Genomic DNA, 23424 nt, shown 5'->3' with positions numbered 1-23424 from the left:
TTCTCCCTGTATGCTGCAATTCAGTTCTCAAACAGCTGTTGCTTCTGCTCCTTTTAGTGACAGGATGCTGTCATTTCAATTTAATGTTCAAGGTTTTTGGCTCACTGCCATATATTCAAATTTTCTAATATTCATGCATAGGTTAACTGGTAATCTAAAGCAGCCTGGACTATAGCTTTTGATAGGATCACTTGTGAATATGGAGGCAGGGACACAAGAACTAACACAGGGGAAACCTGGTATTAGCACATAGGAAGTTCATGGGAGGATCTTGATGTACACACCCCACAGGAAAAGAAAGAACACTGATCTCAGGGAAAAAAAAAATAATTGAAATAATATTCTTTATTCAAAACAAAACAAAAATATCACATCACCTTCAAAAAAAAAAAAAAAAAGGAAAAAGACTAGTCCAGCTTCCAGGATCTCCCACAAATAATACTATTTTTCTCTCACATGCTTCCTGCATGCCTACCATCCTTCCTCACTGATTAACAGAGAGTTTAAAATTATGTATAATTAATATTTTATGGTTGTAAAGGCAGGCAACTGCTGTGAAGTTAGTGAAGCTGCTAAATAGGCCATCAAAGAGAATAGAGTGGGGTTCTTACCTCTACCTTCATTTCCCTCCATTGACATAAAATAGATACTATCAGTACAATGCATCAGAATAGATTGTCCCAGACAATCAATAGGAGATTCATACTATTCCATATTATATATGTGGGAAGCAATACTGAGCAACCAAAGAGAAGCTGGCACTGGTATGGAACTATGAACATAGGCCATCATGTGTCCTGACATCAGCAATTTGGATTTAAACTATCTCTGATGAGAATGACAGCCTGAGTCAGCCTGCCAGCACATAAATAGGAGCAGCTCTAGACTCAGAGACAATGCATCAACAAGACTGGGGGTGAAGCAATACTTCTTATGATCCAAGTTACTGAACGAGCTGACAAGGTGCTTTTGTGTAAGTGGCCCAGTCCACAAGTGTACTAATTATGTTATTTTAGGGTTATCTTTAATTGAGAATATTATATAATGTTAAAATAACTCTACAGGTATATTTTGGTTACGTATTTTGCAAGCCCACCATGATACTACTCTTCCAGTTTATCAGTCTTTTGGATTATATTTAATAATTTTTCTTCCTCTGATCTGGAATACTAAGATTCCTAACAGAAGGTAGCATTAACTCTAGAAGCTGGATAATCTCTGCCATAAACAAGCAATTTACCAGTTGCATATGTTACCTAAAACTGGTTTGAGGTGTGAAATTTCAGACGTTTTTGTAGCAATGACTACTTCCTGAGAGAAGGAAGGAAGCTAAACTGGATCATGATGGAACATCAAATCCCAGAGGGCACTCCAGTAAGAGCATCAAAACCAACCCAGGTGATCAATATGATTCAATTCATCTCAAGTAAACACTGTTTTAGAATTAAGGAGTCTAAAACATGGATTAAAAGAAAGGATTCACAAGTACGATTTGATCTCTAAAATGGATTACAAATTTTTTGGTACTAACAAGCATTTTGTTTTGGTTTTATGTTTTAGTAGAGGCAATTCAGCAAGCTGCTCTGACAGAAGACACTGTGCATGCACAATTCCTGCAGAGGATGGCATGGCAGCTTAAGGGAGTGGTGGGGCCAGGAGTGGACAACCCTGGCCTGCAAGACTCCAGGTAGACTGCTGCGCTTAAGGCTAGTACTATGTGCACCTGTTCTGTTTAAAGAATGTGTATGGTTTATATTGAGTAAGTCTAAAAATCACTAGACAGGACTGGAAAGTGCCAGGTACTAATAGATCAAAAGAGGGAAACTTTTAGGAAGGTGCCTCTATTTAGAGGATGGATGTTGTTTATCTAACAACGCACAAAACCAAATACTTTGCCATTTATACTAAACTGACAAGCCGAAAGATGCTGGTGGAGGATCCACAATTCCACACTCATGTCAAAATTGCTTAGTCAGTCTTCCAATACATAAGTTTCTGCCAAGTAACTAACCAACAAGTAAACGTAAGTTAACACTTGTAATTGTAAAATATCACGGCACAATCTTGGTTCCTTTTTTTATTTTATCATTGTATTATTAGACACTGGAGCAGGGGTTACAAGATCCTGTAATACAGCTGGGGCCTCCCATGTCAGGGACCATACAAAATCAGAATAAAGACACAGCCCATAATATAAATAGCTAAAAATGTATTTAGTTGACCTTCATTTCTTGAAGTTTTCATGTTAAATTAATTGTTCACACCTTTGTAACCCTGATCCATAATTTTTATTTAATTTTATGCAATTCACTTTTTATTTAGCTGAGATTCATGTATACTGTTTCAAAAACATCTAAAAATTAGTCTTGATTATACAAGACAAATATTTAACTGCTGCTTGACTGCTTTGTTAAGTCAGCTTTGTATGCACAGTATTTTGTGGACAGAAGCAATTTTACATCACTCAGGATCTAAGCCAGCTTAAAGCAAGCCAGCTCCAGCAATATTTACACTGAGCCTTTGATACAAATTCTGGAGAAGAAAAAAAATAAAGGCAAAAAAAAGGCACCCATCTACAGAAAGTTTCTGTTGATTCTGGATTATCAGATTAACTTTTTCAATGCTTTCTTTTCCTGACACTCAGACAATCCTGAACTACAGGTATAGCAATTTCTGCAAAGCACTGTGACAAATTTTGGAAAAAAATGAACTACACACCTAGTGTTTCAAAGATTTGTCATCTTTCACGTTATCACTTACAAGGGGATAGTCAATATCCATTTCCTTCCATCTGACCTCGTTTTAGATAAATTTTCCTTTTCTTATTACAGTAAAGAGAGAGACAAATCATAGTTGCAACAATCCTAACCTGGTTTGTTCTATAAAATTTCCAGTCTTGTTCAATGTAAGTAAGACTTCCCTTCATATTTGTATCATTTTAAACTACCTACCTTCTGCATTGAGATGCATGGTTTCCAGAGGTCCAATAAATGCATATCGCATTCCCAACCCATCAGACATCACAAGGTCTAGATCAGTAGGAGATATTACTCCTTCCTAAGGAAAAGCAGAAGAGAAAGGAAGATTTGTGAATGTTTGGTTTTAATGCAAAATTGCCCACTTTTTGTACATAATTAAAAAAAAATAGTGGTAAAAACTCAGGCTAGAAATAGCAGTTAGCTTGCAAACAGAAAGACAACTATTTGCCAGAAACGTCCACCTATTATGCAAAGCTTTCCTGTGGTTCAGTATAAACACTCATTCACATCTCTAAGATTGCTGTATTTCATAATCCAAATACTGTCAAAATATATTAAAGTGTATCTTATTTTTAAATTTAGACATTAATACACTTTTTCCATACCATGTGTACTATTTGTACGCACTACTTTGCCTGATAGTTGTTACAATAATTCACATACTAAAACTAAACTGAACTGTTCATGCTAACCAGTACGCTTTTCCCTCAGCAACTAAGCACCAGAGAACACAGAGCAAATGTGACACTCTTAATAGCACATGACCAAAAGACTTTATATCAAAGCCAAGTACTATACTGGCCCTTTTAAATACAGGAGTTTTGGCTAAATCTTACACCTCCCTTGTTCTCCTAGTGCTGGATTTTTGGGCAGAGTCACAACTGGCAGAATGGAGGTGACAGCCACATGCAAAAAAGGCTGAGACCAAACACGCAGGCAATGCAGCTGCCACTCCCTTCCACAAAACTCACTAAATGTTCAACCTATTCAGTCTTAACCTGCCCAGGTTCTTCTTGAGTTCACTGACAGCCTCCCATCTCAGAGCTGGCAGGATACGGACCATGGAAAATGAAGCATTTCTCCTGTTCAAAGTTGAGCACTGCTGTTCCACCCACATGGTGTAATTTACAAGAAAGTCAACGCCCCCATCAGGTTAGGGCAAGCACAGGAAGGCTTGTAAAAAAAATATGAGTTACAGTTCATTATCTTAACAGATTTACTTCAAAAGAATAATATTTATTGTATAAGGTTGCTTTCCACCTACCAGAAAGATATAAATTAACTAAGGCCTGTTCTAACCACTTCCATCAGATAAAGCATGGTTTTAAGAAGCTGTCGTCTTTATTCCCAGAGACATAAAAACATTTCCTTCTGGTTAAAAAGGTGGAAGAGATGATGAACTGCTGCTAACTTGTCTTTTCACCCTACCCTAAGGTCCTCTCCCCACTCAGTGCCTCTTTCTCCACAAGCCCCTTTCAGCTGCAGAATACAAGTATGTATAACTACTCTGCTTGGCCAAAGGCACATATTTTTCCATTAAATCTCCCTCTTGCAGGGCCCTGTCTAAATGCCTCTTCATATCACATAGTGAGCAGCTAGAGTTACGGGCATGCAGGACAGCTCTCCTGACCTGTTGTGGATACTGACATCTGAGCTAGACATCTAGACTCTCTTTATAATCACTAGGGAGAAAAAAAGAAATCAGCGTCCTTAAGCAGGCATCTAGAATAGGTAAGATGAGTTGTGTCCTGAAAGGGCCTAATTTTCCTCACTGACTGAAAGATGAGTAAGGAGCTTGAATGTCAATGTCTACATTGTAGAAATCCCATCTTAAGTGAGCTGAATCCCACCCACAGGGTCTTAACCATGTTCATCAACCACATCATCTATGGTTACTTTAACAGGAAGTTATAAGCCAAGGACCAACATAAATTCTACAGCTGGCCACAGACATCAAGTTTCATCATCTCAGGCTTAAATAAAACCTTTTTTAAGACTCAGCCTCAAGTCTCGATCTGTTAGTAGGCATTGCTCCTATCAGAAATAAGCCTGCTGAATCCCTGCTGCAGGTGGCTTTTGAACTCTTATCTTGAAAAGGAAACAATAACATAATTATTAAGATCTACCCACCATATATGGAACACAGAGTTCTGGTAACAATTTAATTAGACATAAAATGGCAGGGATAAGAAAGCATTATTTTCTTTATCTTAAAGGTAAGGTACAGGCATGGTAAAGTAATTCATCTAGAGGCAGACAGGAAGGTCTGCATAAAGCCAGGACTAAATGAAAACCTCAGCGTTCAGAGATTATAGAACCAGCATCAGTGTAACTAACACAGGCACCATACATTCTGTGAGGGCTTTTTCCCCTGACATGGCAACACAACTTCTCTGAACAACATCAGCAAAGTCAACAAAAGCACTCTTCTGTTGGGAGTGCTTCATCCAAACAATGAGTTGTGCTGGTAAAGCTGTGCTTGATGAGTGGTTTGCTGTTGTGTTGTTTTTGTTGGTTGGTTTTTTTTTTTTCCCCCTCTTCCCTGGTTGACATGGATTTGTGAACAAAAAGATTAACCACAAATTCCAGACAAGCGTTTGAACCACAGCAGCAAGTTAAAAACTGTAAACATAATGTTAAGGAGTTAACAGGCTCTTAAAACAATTCAGAATGATTGCAAGCTAATTTTCAAATTAAAAACTGATTTACTTATTTTGATACTATACTGTTCAGCTTTGGTACTGACATTTGAAGACCAGGTACCCTCAGAACCATGAGATGAATGCTTTGCTCTTGGCCTCTTGACTATAGCTGTACTTTTATGGTTACAGCTGCTAAAAGGCAAAAATTTCTGTTACCAGAAGAAAAACATGACAGATCCCTCCAGCTAAGAGATATATTATTCTATACACATGAGCTCAGTTTCTCCTTGTCACACAGACCCTCTTAAAGAAAAGCCTTTTACTTCTTCTCTTCAGAAAGAAGAGCCACATAAATGAGAAACAAGTTAAGACCATCCTCTCCTAGGGAATAACTCTACTCCCACTTACGTTAAGGAGATCATAAGCTGGTGGAATGATTCAGCAGGGTGGGTGCAAGGTGTCTTCCACAAGGATCAGTGTTTATGCTAAGAAGTAAACGAGAAAGAGTTCCAACCCAGTTTCATTAAGTCTAGGTGTGAAACAATCTTCCCAAGGGGATTTTTCATCCTCTTCATCCTGGGGAACCCTTCTTATAAGCCTTGCCTTCGAGCACTTGTCAGAGGGAAGAGGAAGTGTGTTAGAGCACCAGAAGCTTTCACAGCTGCAAGATTAAGATTTTAATTTAAAATAAATTCCACTGAAGTCCTCAGTGACTCCAATGGCCAGTCAAACTTCAAGATCTAGACTAGTTCCACACTTCTTATGACACTATATATATATATATATACATACACACACACATACATCACAATCTCATCTTCCTGGAGATTTTATTCTCCTGTGATGCCACAGTATAGTTCTGATGCTCCTTTGGTATTTTATTAGTGCTTCTCACCATGCGGGGAGCCTTTTCTCCTTTCCAAAAACTTGTGGCAGTTCTGCAGTCTTCACCTTTAGGCCCTGACCCAACCTGCTTAGTTTTAATTAACAGTCTTTCCATCTGAGAGCCACACCCACATCACAACTTCTGTCACTGACTTTGTTTGTAATCACATTAAATGTGACATGGCCAAAAAAACCCAATCTTACCATTTCTGATACTAGCAATTCATCATTTTCTCCTACTCACTCCAGTCTGTCTATAGAGTTATCTTTGACTTCACTCCCTCCCAGACTGTACACTTTGTCTCCAAATTAGCTATTTCATCCTCTGTATCTCCCGAATGCAGTATTTTTTTCTAATTGCTGCTAATATATGCACTCTCTCTCAGCAGCACTTGTCACACCCTTCCCTTCACTATCATTTTAATCAAGTCACTTCGATCCACACCCTGATGAGATCTTTTTCCAGTCCTGTCATTTTGAGCATATGACTTTTCTCCTAGATCCCTCTACCAGCTCCATCTCTTTCCATTTCATCATGTTTGAAAAACTTGTTGTCTTTACACACTTCGCATCTCCTTACTTTGCTGACCTTTATCTTCCTTCTTCCATGTAACCCTCACATCACCCTGCAAGACATACTTAGTATCAACTATTTTTCTCCCTGTCCCTTTAAACTTTCTTTTACGATATCCCCCTTTTATGGGGCACTGTAACTAGATGTTTAACCCTCTACCTTATCTTCAATCTATTGGAAAGTTCCTCTGGATAACACTATAATACAATTATTAATAATGAGGAATTTGGAATTTAAAAAGTCTTGCCAGCATTTAAGGACTGCCAAGACAGTCAACTGAGAAGGGAGAGGTTGCATAAATTAGAGACTGAAGTCAATGCACCTGATTGCTGTGAAAATGAGCTAAAACAGACACACAGCCAAACCATGACTGTTTATTTTCCAAAAGATTAATGAAAATGGCAGGGCTGCCCATTCTTCTTGTCTTCTACAATGAGTATAACCTAAAAGAAAACCCACTTTTAAAGAAAAAAGTGTATTAAGACAGTATCAAGAGCTTATACAGAAGAAAATACAGACTCTAAAGACACTTATCATACAATTATTCAAGCAAAAAAGTTTTAGCAGGTTCTTAAAAGCAGTTGAAACTCCTAAATTAGATCAGGGCTGAAAAACTGCCACATTCTCTTCACTATCTCTGCTGTTGTACTTCATGACCTCTTTGCAAATTCCAGGTGATGTTTTGAAAAATACTTCACCAAGGTAAGTTTCCACTCAGTAATCCACAGTAAAATGACAGTCCCAGATGTTCAGAGTAAGGTTTGAGACTTCTCATCTAAAGCACTGGTGAAAGCATTGTTTGGTTATTTTCTGGATTAAGTCAACCAAAACTTTACCTTCAGAACAAGACAAAGTTAAACTCTTTAACTAACACTCTTTTGCAACATAATCCCAAGATACTAGTATTCATACTGGTAAAAGTACACAAGTAATAGCGTTAGCAGTGCACAGGGTGCTTCCCAGGCAAATAAAGGCAATAAGTCTCTGCTCCAAGGAGTTACAAACAAAATCAGATATACAAGTGACCACTGTCAACGGAGGCATGGAAAAAAAAATGGTAACAGAATAGTAGAGAAAGCTGTTTGAGATATTCTTCCTATTACTGGCTATAGATTATTCTAATGGTTCCAACCTTGTAGTACCAAAAGTTAGGGCTGAGAAGAGAGGAATAAGGACCTTCCACCTCAACATCTCACAGCACATCTTTCAGGATAATCAGCCCTGCAACACTTTTATCAGAGACCAAAGAACTAAAAACATAAACAAGAAACCTACAAGAACATCAATTTCACACATGCTGTGTGATCCTACTGAAAGTTCTCAGATACATGACCTTAAAGAGACTGACTGAAGTGTTCCCAGTATCTGCATTTTCATGGAAAAAGTGTGGAGCATGAGGAGACAGAGATAATCGATGCAAAGAGGTCCTGCCACAAACACCTCCATTGCCCAAATGCTCATGACTTGCAACTCAAAATATATGTTCAAAAATACATCCTGTCACACTAAAGACTAACTCGGATCCAAAATGAAACATCTCATTGTAGCACTACTGCCTCAAAGGGGAGCTCTTGCTTGAACTTCACAAAAGAAACCTATGGTCTTTGCTTCTAAGTGCTTGTAAAGGACATGCTTCTGCATCCTTAAATCCATGTTCCTAATTATTCACATGGTCAAAGTTCTCAGCATGCAACTGTATGTGTCCAAATGAGTTTTCAATCTCCTGCTTTCCTACAAATTGAGATCTCAAGCTCCAGGCCTCCCAATTTTTCACCACCCTTACTCCATACTTACCATCCCCACATTTGGCCCAGTCCTGCATTCACAGCACTCATTTTGTGCAGTTTCAAGATCTCAACCTCTGTGTGTATGCTCCTGTGGACTCCAGCACCTCTGGCAAAGACGAACTGTACCCAAATATCCAGGTTTCTTGTTGCTGCTTTCATCACTTTGACCTGAATGATGCTTCTCTCTCTGCTCTAGTATCTATGCTGATATGCAATTTGAGCACCATGTGGAGTCTCAGCCTGAACCCAATCTGCTGGCTGGGCCTTACCTCAGATTTCTGGCTGTGTTATAGTCTCTCCTACTCCTGGACCCACATGGCAGAAGTTGGCGACCCCCACATATCATCCAGCAAGCAGCTATATTTACTACATTGCTTTCTGTACAGCCCCATGTCCACGTTCATGCTCGGCATCATAGCCCTTCTCCTATCATATAATCCCTGTCCCGTGCCCCACACATCCCAACACAGCTCTACTATAGAAGAGAGGAACTAGCAGGTCATCACATTGTCAAGCTACATCTGGGAACTAAAACACATCCTGCAAGATGCTCAGTCCCTTTGTGATAAAGTTTTCCAGATAAATGTTGTTAGTGCAGCTATACCTGCACGACCATCCTACCACCAATGCCTTTTTTAACACTACACAAATGCTTCTACTGGAGAAGCTTCCATAGTTTCTTGGATGAAATGAGTTCAACTGACAAAAAAAACCCCAAAACAAGACAGAAACCCGACTGTTTTGACCCATGCAAAGGTGTCTAGATTTGGACTTTGATAAGTATATGTGCACATGGGTGCATGTGTAAGATCACTCCCCTGACACCATTATAAATATTTCTTTTGGGGAAGATGCAGATGAGAACTTTCAAGTTCACATCTCAAAGTCCTCAAAACAGACAGCTGTTTACATAAAGGGGCTGGTTTAACATCTTTTCAAGTGGCTTCAAAACATTTGGAGACTGCTGCTGTAGCATTTGCATCTGGAATGTTTATGTCCTTGCTATGTGGCAAAACTGATACACTACAGTGCAAATGCAACAGTCCTCCAGTAACACCACAGATTTTTCTCAAGCACTCACCATGTTAAAGAAAACTTATAATAGAAATAGGAACACTTGATCAGTTTATGATATGTGGACATCCAAAGATACTTGTTCAGACCTTTACAACCACTAATAAAACAACTAAGTTTGAAATTACATTTTATAGTTCCGTCTCATTCTTCTTTTACAATAGTCAAAGGCAATATAGAATTATTAGCATCAAAATACCACAGTATTCATAAGCAATTTCATAAGAATGTCTGTGTTCTGCATCCAAGCTGACTTGGATTGCCTCATCCAATAAACACAATTTACATATCTAACCACAAAAGGATTAATAATAGCATGGTCATTTTGGACAAGAACACTTTATTAATATGTCCTTTCCTGCTAATATTCATCATTTATCTTCCACCCCAGTGCTCTTTAAAGTAATGAAAACTTCTGTTATGAGAAGGAGTCAATGTAAGTAAAACTTGATGTTTAGGAGCCTCTCAAAGACTGTGAGGTGGAGAAGCGGACATTTTCAGTATTTTAACCCTCCAACAATAGTGACTGAGAAGTGACTTAATCAGAAGCAAGAACTATTTTTCTGCACTTTGAAAATGGAAAACACCAAGACAACATGACTTGCAATAAAAATTATTAAGTTGGCAGCACAACAGTAGGAACACAAAAACTGCCTTAGGCTTGCAGCTCTTGCCTATCTGCAGTGATATTCCTTCCATCAAAGGCAGTGTGTGGCCTGAAGTCATACAGCTGAAACTATACACCTTTGATAACTGCTATTTGTCCAGGTTTTTGGAATGGAAATACACATTTAAACTGTAACAACTTCAAGGCTGTATTTGCCTGAAATGCAATAAAATTATACAAAACCAGAACAACTTGGAAACTTTGATGATGCACAATGAAAGCAACTTTCATTGTCAGTGCTTCAAGCATGATTTTGTTATTATTTACATGCCACCACCCACACAAAAGCATCCATACAGGTTCATACTGAAGGTTCACCTCAAATCAACACCTCTTTTCCAACAGCAGCCCATGAAGTGTTCTTGCACTCTTTCCATAACCAAAGACCAAATACATGGATGCTTTCAATATGTAGCCCTCAGCTCCCAGCAGTCCAGTCTTTGAGATTTCAAAAGCTGGAGGCTGCTCCTGCACGGTGTTCCTCTAACATGAATATGTCTAAATGCTCCCTGAATGCATTCATATTTTTAGCATCCTAGGTTTCTACGGCAGAAGCTTCCAAAATTCAGTTTATGCCTCTCAGACATGGAAGAATCCTAGTAGATTTTTGAGTCATTACTTCCCTGGATACCTGTGTTGACCAAGGGTATTATATCAATATACTTACACATTATCAAGACTTACTGGTCCATGGTTTCCCAATGACTCTTCAAACTCTTTTAAAAGAACTAAGGTCTAAGTGCTAACTTCCATTTCTGCAGTATTATGCTAGTTGGTCTCTAAAATGGTGCTTAAATCAGTATTCCATCAACTTTATATTTGAGTTTTGGGATTCTCAGATAAGTCCCATTTCTCCTTCACAGTCTGCCATTACTCATGTACTCTTTCCTCCTCCAAAAAAATCTTATTCTTAGCATGACTTGTTCTACTTCTACATCAGATCCCTTCCTTTCAAGAAAAGGTTAGTGTGGGAGCCTCCTTAACAGTGAACATTGCAGTTCAGCTAGCTTTTTCACCATTAACTTACTTCCCTTGTTCACATTCTTTAGTTGTCATTTTTACAATTTTACTCTCAAAAATTTTTTCACCACTGTTATTACCGTTCCAAAAATAATTTAGAGGTTACTATCCTTTCTATCTTGTGTCTTTCAACATGACTACAGCTTTCTGAAGGGGTCTTTCTTACCATATACTTAAGACTTTGCTTTCCTTTATTAAAAATTTAACACTTTTTATTAATTTACAGAAACATCTCCAGCAGAAAATCAGTTAATTCCTAGCAACATTGTTTTACTTATTATTCACACCTCCTTTATATTGTTGTATTTTGTTACTCGTGGAAGCTAACTAGAGGTAAGCAAAATCAGTTCAGCAACTATGTTTAGATACTGCTTTGGAAAAAGAGTTGCTTTGTTTATGATATATTAATATTACCTTAGTTTTAACATCTTTACATATATTTGTGTGCACTGTTGTTTTAAACAGCTTGAAAAATCAAACCACTCTCTATGACAAAAAAGTAAGCCCTACTCAAGCCAAGCTGAATCTCTTCTCAACAGAACAGCAGTAGACCTGTAATTCAGCTCTTTCTGATGATCAGGCTTTGCAGCACAGAACAGGTAACTGTAGGAAAAGCTGAAACGGCACAAACAAATGAGTCTCAACTAGAAATCTGAATGGGCAGGAGGAGGAGAAATCTATCTTTACCTACAAGTATCAAGTAACTGTTGAACCTATGAGTGCAATTCCTGAAAGACCAAAGAGAAAACCATTTAAAATACTGGTTTTGTATCCACTGCACAGTGGGCCAGGAACACTGTGAAATAACAGGAAATGAGGAGACAACCCGGAAAAAAGAAGAGTCTGTATTTTGAATTCTGTGCTTTTAAGACTGTTCTTTTGATTGTCCTGAAAATGACAGTATTCTGAAAAGAAAGCAGAATAAAGGACAGCTGTTATAATCACTTTGGTTTTGTCAGTCTTTGTATATTTAGATTTCCTATAACTTTGTCACCTTTGTTATTTAGAACTGACATCACTTCCTACTGGTTTTAATTTACATGTTATTATATATTTCAAGTTCATAAGGGACAGTTTAACAGTCTCACTTGTCACATCTACAAAACTGGCAGCACATGTGTGTAGAAATTTAAAAAGTATACATACACCCACAAGTCTCCAGGCTTCACTTATCACTGCATACTGGAGCCGATTCAGAACAAATCCCTCAATTTCTCTGTTTAGTTTGACAGGAGATTGACCAATCTTCTTCATCAGGGCGTATGTTCTCTCTATTGTAGAAGGATCAGTTTCTGGATGAGGAACAATTTCAACCAACGGCACAAAGTAAGGTGGATTTACCTTGAGAAGAAACACAAAAGAAAAATGTCAACTATCAACAGATTAACAAAACAAGTTAAAGTATCTTTATAGCTTGCTACTAGTGTATAAAATATTCCAGTGAACACAGTAAACCTGATCTTCAGACCCTGAAAGACTTCACTAATCCAATAAAAGCTGCTGTATTAATTCAAATTAAAGAAATAATTAATCTTGCATTAAATCTAACTTTGTTTAACCTCTGTGAAGTTCTTGGAGCTACACTAAAGATCAGCACTCAAACAGTACCAGAAGACTTTATACTGACTTGAGTCACCAATGTTTTCTCAATATTCAGGCTGTTGTTCTAAGACATATGGTCACCACCTGTCTTTCCAAATGAAGCAAGGCATTTCCTTTTAGATATTCATGAACCTTAAAACAAAATTATTGCTAAACACCACCTGTAAGATGCAACACCTAATAGATAAGCTGCTACTGGCCCAAGCCTGTAAGTATATGCTAAACACAAAAAACATACTTTGAAAAAGTTGTAGAACAGGTTACCTTCAAACACAGTACCTACTTTAAAAAAATTTCTCTCTCCCTGACTCTTCCAAAATGTAATTTCTCATCAAGTCAAGACCTTTATGCAATGTATTTAAGTAATAAACAAAAAAAATTCTGAAGAACATCCTAGAAACAGCTATAAGTTCTTCGGGTCACAGTGTTACAGCCAGCAACACTGCCTGCAGGCTCTTTCCAAAAGCAGCAGTCCTTCAGCCATGTTCTTAAGGTATTAGAATCAGCTCTTGGTCTAGTTTCCAGGCAATAGAAGTAGCTAACATATCATAAATGAATACCACAACTCTGGCATTTAAAGCATGGTAATTAAGTACTAATTCTTTCACCATGCTCCCTTATAGCCAACTGCTCTTAACAGCCTCATGTAAATGCAAGTAGAGGATTTAATCACAGTAACGTGCAGTCTTTCCTCTGTCTGTTCTTTCTTCTCAGTACTTACATGGTTCCCTTTACTGTAGGGTCTGACCAATGCATAACCTGATGTAGGTTACATCTGCTCTAACTACTGTTGAACACACTTCATTCCCTTTAAAGTGCCTTGTGTTCTAACACAACCTTTCTCGCATCAGTCTCCTTGGCAGTGCCACCACCAACACTGAGAATGGCATGATGGACACCATCATAGGTGTAGTGCCAGGCAATTTAACAAGACCCAAAACACTGCAAGCACCAAGAGGTTCTCTGAAGGCTTTTCTAACCCTTAAGAATATCACAGGTTCCAATCAGGAAGACAAGTTAATTGTTGAGAGAGACAGAGGCTATTATAAATTTCTTCCAAGATTAGTGTTGACAGTCATCTTATTGAAATATTCTATTTCATGAACCTGGCATCAGGAGTATATGGGTGTGTTCATGAGCATACTGAGGAGACTTAGGAAGACAATTTTTTAGGAGTGAGATAATAGATGTTGGTAAAAACTAAAAAGTGGTAAAACATGGATGATATCAGGAGTGGGGGAAGGTTTCTAAAAATGAGAAGGGGAATACAAAGCCTTTCTTCAGAAAAGTCTACCTTACTCATCCTAATAAAATGAAAACTAAGAAAGGATATGACAAAGTAAACCCAGAGAAAAAATTAACTACATGAAAGCTGCCAAACAAACATCAAATTAATTTTAATGGTCTGTTAATAAGATTGGAACAAAAATTACAAGACAATTTCCAGCAGGACTAGTGGAGTTAAAGGAATCTAACAGAGTTTAATACATTTTTAAGGTGATTTGATTATATTACTTCCTGTACAGAAATGAACTTCATTCAATGGCACAGTCTCCTCTAGCTCCGTATTTCTAGCTGTGTGACCAAACAGGCATATACAGTACATGAGAAATGAACCACTCTACCAATACACTGCCTGAAACTGCTTGCAGAGAACAGCTGTACCTATAAGTATGGCACGCACTTCTGACATAAAAGCTGTGCTATAGGATTTTTTTTTTTTTCCTAATTACTGAACCTATTGCTATGTTAAGCGAAGAAATGAGCTCCTTCTGCCCTTTGGGCATTTTATTTCATTTCTCCTCAACATGTTCACCTGTGCCAGAGGCTTTACAACTTCAGCTTTTACTTTTTCTGGTATATGAAATTCCACACTTCTTGTTTCTACACTGTCTTCCAGAGCTGCATGTCTCCTGCAGTCACCATTCCCCATGTCCTACTGTCATGTTCAAGAAGTTAGTAAGGCCATGGTTAAAACAGAAAACACTAAAAGCCAACAACTACTACAAAGCAATCATGTTTCCTGATATAACAGATGCAGAAAGGCCCCTGGAAGAGTACACTGGCTCACAATTTCTCCAGTACACTCCCCTCTGAGTGAAGCTGATATTACTAAGAAAATAGTCTCAGTGGGACTGAAAAGCCACTTCAGAACAACTAGACATTTAAGGTACTCCAGTGCATTTATTTTGGAAGATACATGTGCCCCTACAACAGCAACCTAGAAAATGGCTGGGGGGGAACCAGAGACTAGCCACCTTTCCAGATCGTATAAAACCTGGTTTCAGAAGTGGCTCCTATAAAGACTGCAGCTTAGACTAAACAAGTCAACTGGTATAGACCAACTTGGGAAAACAGTTAAGAAGGAACAATGTAAAATCGAAGACTGACCAACAGAGAACAGGCAGAAGCCCAGGAACTGGTTAAAAAACAAAAGAAAAGTCACAGCTATAGTTACTTAATACAGAAATCCCAAAGAGACATTATCTCTTTTCTTCCACTTCAGAAAGTTACAACCCTGGAAATATGAGATAAGGAACTACTGAATTTTAGACTGGGGAAAGGCTAAGCCTAGAAACAGATACATACTTTGAAGTGTGATTTATTTTTTTTTTAATTAAAAGGGGATGAAAACTAGTTATACACAGAGAAATGAATCCTTTTATTCCTTTTGATTCCCAGTCACCCCAAGGCACAATGCTGGTGGTGGAGGGGTGTCAAAAAGGGACTGACCAAATGCTTTGACACTACAGCTTCATGTAGCCTAATGCTCAGAGACATTAAAGTAGAGCTGTATTTTTGTGTGCACACTGCCACACTTGAGCATGCCCAGGGAACTGACATTTACTTTACACACTGATAGATGCCCTGGAGAAACAGCATGTAAGTACCAAAACTGCAGACAGAAGAGCACTACCTTTCCCCAGATACTGCAAACCTTCATAACAACAGTCCTCTTAACAGATCTGTCAAATACCAAACCAGTTACTGAGTTGTGGAAAACAGAAGCAGTAAGAAACACAGTGATCAAGACAAAATGCTCGACAAAATGCTCTTCTGTGCTGAGGAGAGATGTGCTAAACTGCTGTCTGGCAGCCCCACACAGACCTCTACAGAGGTTCACAAGTGTCCTTCAGCATTTTGAGGTTCTAGCCATGCCATTTCTAGTCCACCTCTAATCATGCCATTTCTGCGACACTGCCCTGTCCCAGCTGGTTCCAAAACATCCAAGTATACAATTTGTTCCATTTCATCCACCTGCTTTTCGTCTTCAGTTATACTGCTTCTGCATTAGAAGTCTGAAGAAACCAGAGTCAAAACCTTCCACCTTTCATCAACATTACCTGATAAGCACATGCAGCTCACTGTCTGGATACTTACTGTTACCCAACAGCAGCTGAAAAAGGATACTAGTAGAGACTAAAGAAGTCACAAGAAGAAAGTAGGGAATTTTATAGGTTTGTCTTCAAAACACAGAATGCCTACATTTTGTGAGCTAACAGTTTGACTAACACGCAATACAAACACAATAGCTTACAGAGAACATATCTTGAGCCAATGGTATGAAACATGCATACATCCTCTTGATTTAGTAGATGCTGCTGCTCACAGAATGACCAAACTAAAGCTTTTCTGGTAAGTCAGGACCCTGCACACTAACAATGGCACACAAAGCAGTCCAAATATCCTTCTATAGCTCTCAGTCTGCAGGGAAGAGTTTGGGATGCAGTTAAACACTGGTGCTACTAAAAAACAAAACAATGCCATCATACTTACAGGATGTGATACAATACACTGCTTAACATGTTTAAGGCCAGTGAACAATTTGCTGGGTAAGAGACAAGAGGTCGAGCTGCTCAAGATAACAGTGTCGCCAACAATAAGATCTAACTGACCGAAAATCTTCTTTTTCAGTTCCAGGTTCTCTGGAGTACATTCCTGGAATAAAAACAAAAACCAGTATTAGAAGTCTCCTAGTTCAATAGTACTTATCCATATATTTCAGATTTCACTGACCCCACCTTGACACCTAGGAACTCAGCACAAACCATCTATTTTAATCAGCCTAAATATACCAGTGAGCCATAAAACAAAAATACCTTCCCACACATAAGGAAATGGAAAGCCCAAGAGTTTATAGCAGAAGATGGATCACCACACACCACAGGAGATTTAACACAAAACAAATGACTCTGCTTTGTCTAAAATAGACTTTTACTCACACACTGAGATAGCACAATATGGAGGAATAAGACCTAGTCTCTGGGGTTTTTGGGGGTGGGTTTTTTTGGGTTTGTTTTGGTTTGTTTTTGGTTTTTTTTTTTTTTTTTTGTTTAGAGAGAATCTTACATGATAGAAGTCAGTATTCTCTCTCAAACAAGATGGAAATGAATAGGTGTATCTTAAATGACTAAAAACTTACAAACATCAGAACTATGGCAGGAGATTCCAAGCTAGTTCTGGAACCTGCACTAAAACACCTCTCAGTTGATCCTTACACTTGAAAACCTTAAATATCTCCATTCACTTCAACTCTGAGAAAGATTTCTGAAGCAGAACTCCTGCTATCAGAACTTCTCCTAAAGCTATTGAGCATGTTCAACTCTGCAGTATTGTGTGAAATTTCACATGTATGAGCTAAGAACCACAAACTACAGTCACTAGAATTTCAAAGCTATCCCCAGGAGATGCCTGAGGAGAGCATGCAAAAGTCCACCAGTCTGGGAGCAGTGAGGACATGGGAGAAGAACTACGGTGGATCCCACAATCAACAGGACAGACTTCTGTCTACAAGAAGAAAATGGGAACAAAGTCAGCTTGTTTTCTGGGTTTTTTGGAAGGGTTTAAAAAATCCAAACAGGATCCCAAACTTGCAAAACCTCAGCTTTCCCCTTAAAACACAAAGAAAATATCCATGCTTTTCCAACTCTTAACCTTCTCCCACCTGTCAGTTATTCATTCTGTCCTTCCTGTTATGCTTAACTGCACATGAGGGTAGGGAAAAAGTCTATACATTTAATATAATCCAAAATTTACACCTGAAGCTTCAGACAAAACTCTGTGGCAAGAATGCCCAGGGTCGGAGTTTTTAACCTAGTAAATGGGTTAAAAGTAATTTGAAGTTCTAAAAAACAAGCAAGTTGCATGGAATAGTACTAAAAGTTCCATGATGTAGAAGAGATAAACAGGGTCGTTTAAGAACTCTAGATACAGCCCAAAGTAATAGACAACCTTATCAAAACAAAATGATACTCTGCTTATAATTCCAGAATCCCTGCTTGTTAGTTAAGTTTAAATAGTTTCTTTTAGTAAAGCCAAAGATGAAGAGAACTCTGCAGATCCTGTTCAAGCTAATAAAAGAGCTGCTCTGAATAGGTTTATTGTGAACTTGAAACTCTAAGCCTCCTCTCACATCAGATGATAATCAAAAAGGCAAACTCAAATCTGCTGGAAATTCAAACCTGCCATCGTTACGTAAGGTTTCTGAATGGGCCATTTGCTTAAAGTTTCTAGAATAGTGTCACAATTGTATTCATGTTGTTGGACCACTGCAAAAAAGTTTCTGTCCTCATCAAGCATGCAATTATTTTCTCAGAGACACCAATTCCCTGAAGAACAGGGGGAAAATAAGCTCTAAACAATCCATTAAACAGGAACCTCACTTGCTGTCAGTTACAAAGCCCGGAGAGGTCTGAAGCTATTCTGTTTACCCTGAGAAAGAAAAGATCAAACAGGGAGCAGATTAGATAAGGTTTTAAAGCTACCAGTCTCTCTCAAAGAATCAGTGCAAAAAGGTTAGCATACACCTCTACGCATTTTAAGTGACACTGTATATTTCTGTGCCCTTTTTGTAAAGATCACACTTCTCACTTGCAGTAAACAGCACATTTTTATTCCAAGGCCTGAGCACCTGAACTAGGTTGCTACTAATCTGACTTCCAATTTAAACTTTATTAGACATCTATTTTTAACAGCCTGATCAGAACACGACAGTAAATTTTTAAAACCCACCACCTGAAAGAGTTGTATTGAATTAAAGGCTTAAAGGGAATAGGCACCACACTATCCAAACATATGTTCAGAGAACATATTGCAGCTACTCCACCAGCCTAGGAACTCAAAGAATGACACAAAGATAAACATGTACTAGACACTCTCCCTAGCAGAAAACGCTCATACCCAGACAAGGTGTTTGAGTTCTAGTTGGTCCTTCATTAAAAAGTTGCACTCATATGACAACCCCTTGAATGACAGCACATGGAGAGCTAGGCAGTTTTATCTGTTTAAATCCAGCATCTTTGTGGTTTTGTACAGGCCTTTCCCACCACGCTATCCATCATCTGTGCTCCCACACATATCCATGCTTATCTAAGGACACAACTTCATTTACCTATATTTAAATGCTGGCATCTACCCAGGTTCTTCCCATCCATTCTCAGATATGCCAAGGTTGCAACTCACCTGTACCACCTTCTAGGAAAACTCCCCAAAACACTATCTTGCAAAATACCTTCTCCTTACACTAGCAATGGGAATCGCTGCCAAGGCCAATGGATTTATTAGCATTGGGAGATGAAAGAAACAAAGCATGACCTGAAGTAAAGCACTGCAACACTAAATTAAAAAAAATAAAAATTTTAAGAAGTCCTAAAATAAATGGTATTGTCCTATACAAGCATGGCAGTACAAGGTGAAAGCCAAAGACGTAAACTGGCATAGAGAAGGTCAAAGGTTAGCAACCATTCAGCAACAAGCAAGCTACTTTCTCTAAGAGCATCTGGAGATGCTTTAACAGGGAGCAGCATGGAGCCCTCCCAACAGCAAATAGAGAGCCTGACAGCAGTCACCAAGAATACAGAATTGCTGCATAATGAAGTTTGAAATCCACAGATGTACCAAGATGAGTTCCACCTCCTGACTAGATTCTGCCTGCTGCATATACAAAACATAATCAAGAAAACATTTCTTCCCTAGCATTCTTAATATGGAGATTTATGATAATGTAAACTGCTGCAAGTGAAGACAGATCAATCTTGGGCTCTCCTAGACCCCTCTTCATTCCAGGACTTATCCCATGCCATGGGATTCTTCCAAGCAGATTTGGGCTGAACAGGCCAAAGTTGTCTCCCCTGAAGTCCAGGGCTGTGATCCCACTTTTTGTCTTCCTTCTCCTTGCAGGATCCTCAACTCCACCATCTCATAATCACTATAGCCAAGGCTTCCCCCAAACTTCAAATCAAACAGTTCTTCCTTGTTTGTATGAGGTCCAGCACAGCATGTCCCCTCTTCTGCTCCTCAACCACCTGTGTCAGGAAGTTACCATGAATTCATTCCAGAATCCTCCTGAATTATTTGTGCTCTCCTGTGCTGTCCCTCTAGCAGAAATACATGGATGAAGCCTCCCCATGAAGACTAAAGCCTGTAAGCATGAGACTTCTTCCAGTTGTCTGTAGAAGGCCAGATCAGGTGGTCTGTAGCACACATCTACCACAATGTCTTCCAAACTGGTGGTCCTGTTAATCCTGACCCATAAGCTCTCAACTGGCTCCTTGTTCAAACCAAGGCAGAGTTCTGTGCATGCTAGCTCACAGAATATAGGCAGCTAATCCACTCCTACCTCCGTCTTGCACCGCCTAACCCCCAAAAGCTGTACTTCACTGCCATGCAGCAGCTGCTACAAGAACACCTTTTAGCCTTGTCCTAACCACAACTTAGGTAGGAAATTACTTTCAAGAGCTTTGTGACTTCCCTCTTCCCAGTAAACACAACAGGGCTTCAAGTAGCACATAAACTGTTCAGAAGCCATAAGCACTTTGATTGCTACGAGGATGCTCTTCATCTTCAGCAGTTAAGTGAGGATCTCCAAACATGCCACAAATCCTGGCATATATACATACAAGTTACAACATTTGAAGTGGTCTCAGCTTTCCAGTGTTGCGATTTAGCTGACAATTTTGAGGCACTTCTGTAGAATAGTTCCCAGAGTCAAGTGACAGCAGTACTCTCCTCTTGTAGAATGAAGACATAGCAGCAGCTTTCAAAGCTCCAAATTATCTCACAAGCTGAACCCAGACTGTCAGCACTCCTGTGACAGGAACTACATTATGTCCAGCTTTTTGTGGGAATATGATTATCTTCACAGGATTAAGAGAGTTCTGAATGTCAGAAAAACAACTTCTCTGAAAGTTTTGGTGTCTAATCCATTTATACAAATACTTTCATTATCTTCTACAGTTACAATCCACTAGAAAAAGAACTTTCCAGAAAAGACTTCAGGTATAATTGTTCTATTTTCAACCTACCAAGTCACTTTAGAATATCATATTCCTAAAACAAAGTCTAATTAACATGAACCTACATAAAGCAGAGACCTGTGGATTTTAAACAGCTTTCAGGTTACCTGTATAAAGACAGACATTAAAAATACCTGAAAAGGAGACTTGGAAATCTAACTAAATGAAAAATAGATTTCAAGGCACTATTACTATAGCTAGTAACCATGCAGTCAAATACAACTATGCCAGATAATTTTACATCTCAATAATAATAGTAATAATTAAAGAAACTCTATATGAGTTTAACCCTGATTCACGGGGTCTGAACTTGTTTAAATTTCCGTTCAAGTGTAGTTATAGAAGTATCTTACAGCAAATCTACAAGTCTTTTAGAACAGTGTTAAGTTCATATTCAGAAAAGCTTTAGTAGAATTCAAAACTGTCAACTAATGGACAGTACATGAGTAAATTTATTATGAAGCAGTTGTAAAAGCATCAGTTAAAACACTGGTACTTTCAGCCTAATCTAATTTAAAAATATATTAGTTTAGGGCTATAACTCACTTCTAATCTAAAGAAGTGATAACTTCTTAGTTGTCTTGAATTTATGAGCTCATACTAGTGTGAAATCTGATGATTCTTAAATCACTACCTCCTGAAAGACATGAAAGATTGTCTACCACATGATACTGTACAAGTAAATAACACTTTGGTAAGGTGAAATCCAGTATTTAGATGGAAACATTTTGTACTTTCCTACAGTTCAGAAACATACCCTGTTAAGGAACCGGAGCAATAAAAATATCAAGTTACTGCTATTTTACGCTGTTCAGAATAAATGACTGAATTACAAGTGTTTGTTCAACCTTTAGTACAAAATACAAAACAGGATTTGAGGAAGTACTAGTTTTCAGAACTACATTTTCTAATATCAAACTTGCAGATTTGGGAAGGCTGTGGAGGATTGTGTGGGGGTCTTTTAATTTATTTTTGTTTAAAATGCATACAACAAATGAAGGCAAGTTTTGCTTCATCTAGCGTCAGTATCACGTCATGAAGAGATCCATCGTTTTCCATGATGTTCACATGCCCTACAAAACTTTCAAGAGACAGACAAGCTGATTAGACTGCTACAGAAGGGATGAAGAACCTTTTTGTTTCCTTAGGGAAAGGCCGTAAGATCTCAAACAGGTTGACTGACACCCTCCTCCCCACATCCTTTCTCAAAGGATTAGATCTTTGTTTTTCTTCTACTGTGAACCCATCCACCCTTAAAAATAGAGGAAGTGATCTAGGAAAGGCAATAGAAACACAGCACAGCCCAAGAAAGGAGACCAGGGAGCACTGAATGAGAACATGAAGAGCAAGCTTAACAGCTGGGCAGGATGATAGTTACGGCAATGACTACCTCATGTAACGGGGACCAAAACCATATTCAAGTCTCTAATGGTAGACATCATCAGTTGTTATCTGCACAGGATAGATGGGGAGTGAATGTTAGAAAGTTTGGAAGGACAAAAGTCCATTCAGCAGCAGCACCACAGCAGTGACACTGGCAAGCTGTTACCCAAAGACCATCTTTCAGTTCATCTCAATCACTGACCTGATGAAGTATTCTGCAGCAAGTCTTTGAGATCAGACTGTTTCAAACCCTAAAATCAGAAAAGTTGTTCTCAAAACCTCTATAAAGATGGTGAGTCAGGTCCATGCTTAAAACCAGCTCCCTTAGAAGCCAAAACATAACTTCTGGTGCCTCAGGTTAGTGTTTAAGATAAGTAGGGTAAAGCCAGGCCTAAGGTTGTATTTACCCAGCTGAAAACAAACAGACCCATGTTTGTCCGTCCAGTGCTCAGAGGTGACCTCAGAAGAAGCCATGTTACTGCAATGCTTGCACACTCTGCCTTCCAGCAGCTACATTATCATTAACGCAGCTTCCAAACCAGCATGGTTGTCTATTCTACAAGCTCAGGGCAGCTGAAGACATTTTTACCAGTTGTGATGTGCAGATATTCCCTCATCCTCAGAAGTAAAAAAGTTCTTGAAAGCCATCACAGAAGTAAAACAAAAGCTAGTGGCTGAAACTGGTACCAGACAATCAAAGACAAATTTTTGTAACAGGAGACATGAGACACCTGTCA

The 23424-nt window shown here is 38.7% G+C and overlaps 1 protein-coding gene across 4 annotated transcripts in view; it reads right to left on the bottom strand.

Annotated features, from left to right (window-relative positions):
* CRYL1 (crystallin lambda 1) overlaps positions 1 to 23424 on the bottom strand; it is a 60022-nt gene that overhangs the window by 14750 nt on the left and 21848 nt on the right. For 2 of the 4 annotated variants that reach the window (XM_074915655.1, XM_074915665.1), the window contains 3 exons: positions 16788 to 16949; positions 12555 to 12749; positions 2952 to 3057 (listed from right to left, as the gene is read on the bottom strand). In XM_074915655.1, coding sequence (XP_074771756.1) covers positions 2952 to 3057; positions 12555 to 12749; positions 16788 to 16949 — 463 coding nt within the window. Of the gene's footprint in view, positions 1 to 2951; positions 3058 to 12147; positions 12314 to 12554; positions 12750 to 16787; positions 16950 to 23424 lie in introns of those variants that run through there. The other 2 variants (XM_074915684.1, XM_074915674.1) reach the window with 2 other exon arrangements.

Source organism: Athene noctua, chromosome 1, assembly GCF_965140245.1.
Source record: "Athene noctua chromosome 1, bAthNoc1.hap1.1, whole genome shotgun sequence".
NCBI lineage: Eukaryota > Metazoa > Chordata > Aves > Strigiformes > Strigidae > Athene > Athene noctua.
The sequence above is the reverse complement of the archived record's forward strand: the minus strand, read 5'-3'. Positions and strand labels throughout refer to the sequence as shown.